The 6000-nt window shown below is 27.9% G+C and overlaps 1 protein-coding gene across 1 annotated transcript in view; it reads right to left on the reverse strand.

Moving 5' to 3' along the window:
- Positions 1 to 4653, reverse strand: part of LOC123290522 (alpha-2Db adrenergic receptor) — an 867920-nt gene extending 863267 nt beyond the window's left edge. The window contains exon 1 of the mRNA XM_044870747.1: positions 4021 to 4653. Within this exon, the coding sequence (XP_044726682.1) occupies positions 4021 to 4653 (633 nt within the window). The remainder of the gene's footprint in view (positions 1 to 4020) is intronic.
- Between the last annotated feature and the right edge of the window lie 1347 nt (positions 4654 to 6000).

Below are 6000 nucleotides of genomic sequence, written 5' to 3' on the forward strand. Positions count from 1 at the left end.
TGAAAAAAAAGTTAAAAAATTAGAATATTCCACATATAGTAATTTAAGTAATCAACACCATAGAGAGTGTTAGATGACACATTAAGTTTTAATTACGAAATCTTTGTAAAAACTAATGTTGTCAACTTGGTTGATACGTGTGTGACAAAAAAATTCAACTTGGTTGTAAGCTTTGTTGTCAACTAAGTTGAGTGTTATTGGGATGCTTTAAACTTCGTTATAATTTTTTTATGCCCGTTTAATCGAACACCATTTATTTATTATAATAAAAAACTCAAATAATATTTAAAACGATTTATCTCATCATTTTATTTGAGTTAATTGTTAAATGAAAGTTTTCTGTCATTTAGTGATCAAATAACGAATATAATATATGTGGTATAAAGAATATACTATATTATCTGCTTGTATACAAAGTATTCGACAGGAGGCTTTATAACTTTTGAACTTTTCAAACAATATTGAAATAGCTTTGAGCAAAAAACAGCTACCCTGGAATCTATAACAAAAAGTGTAAGGTATAATTTTTCTATTTAAAAAATTGTATATATCAACGCCATATTACGCACGAAAGAAGCTTTGTTTAATTATAAACTGAAGAAGTTTGATTATATATATTTTTTTGTTCAATATATCTTCTAGCCCTGTATAAGATTTTTTTTTCATTAGTTGGCATATCTCTTTACTTTATGTTTGTATAATTAAAAGACTTTCATTCGACGCGTGTACGCGTACATAAATCAAAGCGGAAATGAAACTTTTTTAAAGTTACAAAAAGAATAAAACACTCCTTCTATCATCATTTGGTTTTAACTTTTATACAGATTTTTTTCCTAAATTAACCAACTGAAAAGTAATTTTTTCAAAGTGTAGTTAAAAACGAGAAAAGTTTTTTTCATGACTTCATTGTAGTCGAATGTTATCTTCTTAGAAAAAATGTATAAAGTCCATTTTAACTTTGTTTGTTTTGATTTAATTAATTCATTGAATTTTTATTTATGTCAATTAAAATAATAGAGAAATAAATAAAAAAGTGTCACTTAAGCAATTTGAAGTAATTCGTGTATTGATTGTCATCGAATATTTTTTGGAATTCTTCTCAGCTATAGTCTAAAATTTATTTAACCATAGTCCATACATAGGTAGATAACAACATTCAGCACGGTCGAATTGAGGATTCACTTTTTAATTACCACGCACGCAAAAGTTTTGTTTTGTTTTTTGTCAAGAAAGTCATTGAGCAAGCGAAGAACAAAAATAAAAACATTTTGCCCGACACAAAACATTTCTAGTTTCTTGATTTCAGAGAAAGGACGTAATCAAATACGCCGAAATTGAGAACTCAATAATTTTTTGAATTGCTTTTCGATATTTCCCCCAATTTTCTTAATTAATTTTTGTAAATATAAATGGTATGTCATACTAAGTTAAGATGATTATGCCTACATGGATGTCGAAGTACATATTTATATAATACAAAAATTGATATTTAATTCTATTTCAAATAGTTATAAGAACTACACACTGGCGTTATGTATGACTCGTATCATTGTACTTTCCGGCAAATAGAGAACTTTTATTTTATTTTATTTCGAAAATTTACTTAAAATTACTAAGTTAAATTTAAAAAAAAATTCTTAATTCTTTTTTCCTGTAATTTTCTTTTTTATTTTAATAGAAAATGGTTTTTCTAAACTATAAATTCAAACGCCAGTGAGGTCAAAACATCGTTTTTAGCAACGCCATCGCAGGGACAAATGATAAAATAACATGCAGAATGATTAATAGTTTTGTTTTTCAAATGCTTTCATTGTTTTAAAACGTATTTTTCCATAGTAACAAGCTGAAATTGTAAATTAAGTGTGATTGCAAATGGTTCAGAGCCTCAACGGGTGTAAAAACATCACTACCGTTTCTTTATTCAAAAATATAACTCTTTTTTTTATTAATAATTAATAAAAAAAATGAAATTATTAATCAAAAAAAAATACTTAAATATACTTGATGAATTATTCTTTCATTTTATATGAATTCGTTCTCTATTGCGAATGGGTTATCAAAATGATGATTTTAGGCCCTTTTTAAAAATTTATAATTTTACTAGTCGGTTTACAATCTGATGGGAATTACAATCTAACTCTGACATGTATAACTTTTTCAGGCTTAAAATTGCAAATGCATCTTGCGCAGGGCATTCCATTTTCGCCGCACTGACAAAAAATATCACGAAATGAATATATTTTTGTATTGCTTACAAACAGAATTCTAACTCTAAAATTTCAGTTTTTTTCCACAATTTTCTGCGTGATTTTTATACCATGCATATATGTAATATGCAAGGTATACTAAGTTTAGTCTCAAGTTTGTAACGCTAAAAAATATTGATGCTACGAGCAAAATTTTGGAATAGGTGTTTATAAAATCACCTAATTAGTCCATTTCCGGTTGTCCGTCCGTCCGTCCGTCCGTCTGTGGAGACGATAACTCAAAAACGAAAAAAGATATCAAGTTGAAATTCTTACAGCATACTCAGGACGTAAAAAGTGAGGTCGAGTTCGAAAATGAGCAACATAAGTCAATTGGGTCTTGACCTATGGGTTAGTAGGACCCATCTTGTAAACCGTTAGAGACAGAACAAAAGTTGAAATGTAAAAAATGTTCCTTATCAAAAAATAAGCAACTTTTGTTTGAAACATTTTTTTGTAAACATCACTGTTTACCCGTGACTTCGCAAATTAGACTTTAATTGTATAGCATGTATTATATAAATTGTATATGTATGTGCAATGTGATGTGATGAGTAATTAACACTATGCATAGTATTTCAACAATTAACTCAGTCAATTGTTTGTTTTCACTTGTTATTGATAAATTTATCAAAGACGTCGTCGTAAGTCATTGTGTTTATAGACTGTTTATTATTTAATAAGGTTTTCTTGCCCTTTTAGGTATAATTAAAACCGGATATTAATGATTTTGCCCCAAAAAATTTTGCAGAAAATTATTGAAAAGAAATTTTTAAAATGATATTTTTTATTTTGTAATGCGTTTGAGAGCAATAAAGAAAATTTCATTTCATTTACTATCTAATTTTTTTTATTGCTCTATCATCTATTCTGGTGTCTCTAAAACCACGCTAGTCGTTTTTGTACCAGCCTGGGCAGAGCCTGCAGTAATTAGAAATATTAGTTGTAGGAAAACTTCGGTGTTGAAAATTATTTTTTATAAAATGGCATAGTTAGTATATTCCCAAAAAAGGAGTGTTATTAGATTGATTACTATGTGTGTGTGTGTGTGTGTTTGTAGCACCGTAGCTCCTAAACGGATGAACTGATTTTGATTTTGTTTTCCTTTGGAATGTAATTTAATGAAGGGTGATGTTTCAAGAAAATCAGTTGAGTTTGGAGAGAGCTACAAAGAAAGAACCGCATTTGTTTTTTTTTTAGTAAATTTTATTTGTTAATGATCCATAGATTAATTATCCACCAATTCCATGAATTCAAAAATATTCATTGTGGTATTTAATTAAAAATGCGCTAAATAATTTCTTAATTATGTAAAAATCCCATTTTCCTGTTAATACTTATTTATAGTTTTTTTTTTTATATTTTAATTTTTTTCTAATAAAATTCCGATGTAATCTGTAAGTAGTGATTCTTTAACAAAGAAAACATTTTTAGTAATTTTTATTATTTGTTTGAAATTTTAACCTTGAATCAACTTTGATTAAAATAAATTTTCTTTGTCATATCTTTGAGAAACAAAAAAAGTAAGTAGTTTAATGTTTTATTTCAATGTAAGTATTAAACGTTTTCATAAACAAACATCACATTGCAAGTCGTTAGCATTCAATCGTAGTTAATTCTAAAGAACTTCAAGAATGTTTATAATTAAAATTTTCAAGATATTTTCCTAAACACAGCTCCACACATAAATACGTATAATAAATTAAAATAAACTTTCCAGTATATTAAAAAATATTTTCGGAAAATGCTCTTTAAAAAAATTTGTAAATAATACCTCGCATTTAGGAAATTCCTCTTGAGGTCGTGTAACTTTCCATCCCAATAACGGTGGTATACAAATTAAACCACTCATGATCCAAACAGCGGCAATCATAAATGCAGCGCGCGCAGGTGTGCGTTTTTTCAAATAATCAACCGCTTGTGTAATACTCCAATACCGGTCCAGTGATATTAAACACAAATTCATAATTGATGCTGTACAAAGTAACACATCCATAGCAGAATGTACATCACACCACCAATTACCAAAAATCCAATAGCCCATTAATTCATTTGCCAATGAGAATGGCATTATAATAAGGCCTAAGAAAAAATCGGCAACCGCCAATGATGCAATGAACCAATTTTGTATATTTTTTAATGCTTTCTCCGTTGCAATCGCAATAATCACTAACATATTACCGACCACAACAATAATCATCAGTATTGTAACAATTATTGAGGCTAGCACAATATGTGGAATGGAATATCCACTTGGATATGGACGTACTACAACAAATGTATGGTTAGGAAATGAACCATTTGGGAATGTCATATTAAATGCTGAGGAATTTGTGTCCCATGGTGAGAGAAAATCCTCTAACGAAGGTGCCGTTCGAACGGAAGAATTTATAAAGGTTTGATCCATTTTGTTGCGGCTTATTTCAAATATTTACAAAACAATATTCCCTAAAGCACACAACTACTTGTTCATTTCCACATTGTTCGTTAAAAATTTTGTTTAGAGGCACAGGTATATTTTTAATGGAAGAATTATTTTATTATTTTTGAATTAACACAAGTTAAAAATTTACAAGTTGGTCCCGATTTTAACTTACTTTACAAATTTAATTTACATCAACTATTATTTTAAATGACCTAAACCTATGTTTATTATAATACTTTTTGTTTTGAATTTTTTATCTGTTTTACCCGTTTTAGCCCGAACGATGTGATGATTAGACAAAACAAAAAACCTTTTTTTTTGTACAAAATTAAAAAAATTTGAAAAACAGGTTTAATTATGTTATAGTTAAACGCACAACGATTACATTAAATTTTTGTAAAAATACGTGTTTCCATAAAAATATTTATTTTTTGGGGAGGATTAATTACAATTACATTTTACACAGAAATTTATACACACACAGAATTTTTTTTTAAACTACAGTTATTTGTTATTTCCTTAATAAGGGGAAAAATTCGATTAGAAAAATTTAGAATTTTGTTGAACAAAAAAATTTTATAAATTGTCTTCTATCCAAATTCCTTTTAATCGGAATTATGCCACAAACTGTGGCCCATCATAAATGTTATTTGGACTCAATTACTTTTTTTCTGTTAATTTGTTGTTAATTGTTTCAAACTAGAATTTATAGCATGAATTTTTGTGAAACGTTTAAGTTTAATACATTGTTAAAAGCAAATGAATTTTCAAAAAATTTTCGCACAAATTCTCACAAACTAAAAATAAAAAACAAAATGAAATTGTATATCGAAGAAGTTTCACATTCTTTAATTAAAGAAAATTAACATTTTAAATTGTTACAAACAAAAATTCACATTTGTATCTTGTGATACCGGACCCGTAGTATTTTTTAAAAATTAAACAGATAATTGTTGAATGCTGTTTTGACGTTGGCGGCAGTTAAAATCAACTGCATTCTATTTGACAATCTAAACATTGTCATATTTTATTTTTTGAAAATTTTTTAATATTTTTTTGTGTTTGATACGATACACAAAAATTATGCGGCATATAAAAATTTATTTTGGAGTTGTTTGAAAATTGTTTTTCTGTTTTTGGATTATAAAAATATTCACTCCTAGCCGCCGCGATATTCGACCGTGCACTGCTCTACTTCTCCGTCTATCTAACGTCGCGACGACAATCCCAGCCTTGTAACGCATGCGTGTATATAATATTAAAATATTATACTTGACTCTCTTCTTCTATAATATAACAGTGAGTGAGATGATTATTATATAGTATGCG

This window comes from Chrysoperla carnea, chromosome 1, assembly GCF_905475395.1.
Source record: "Chrysoperla carnea chromosome 1, inChrCarn1.1, whole genome shotgun sequence".
NCBI lineage: Eukaryota > Metazoa > Arthropoda > Insecta > Neuroptera > Chrysopidae > Chrysoperla > Chrysoperla carnea.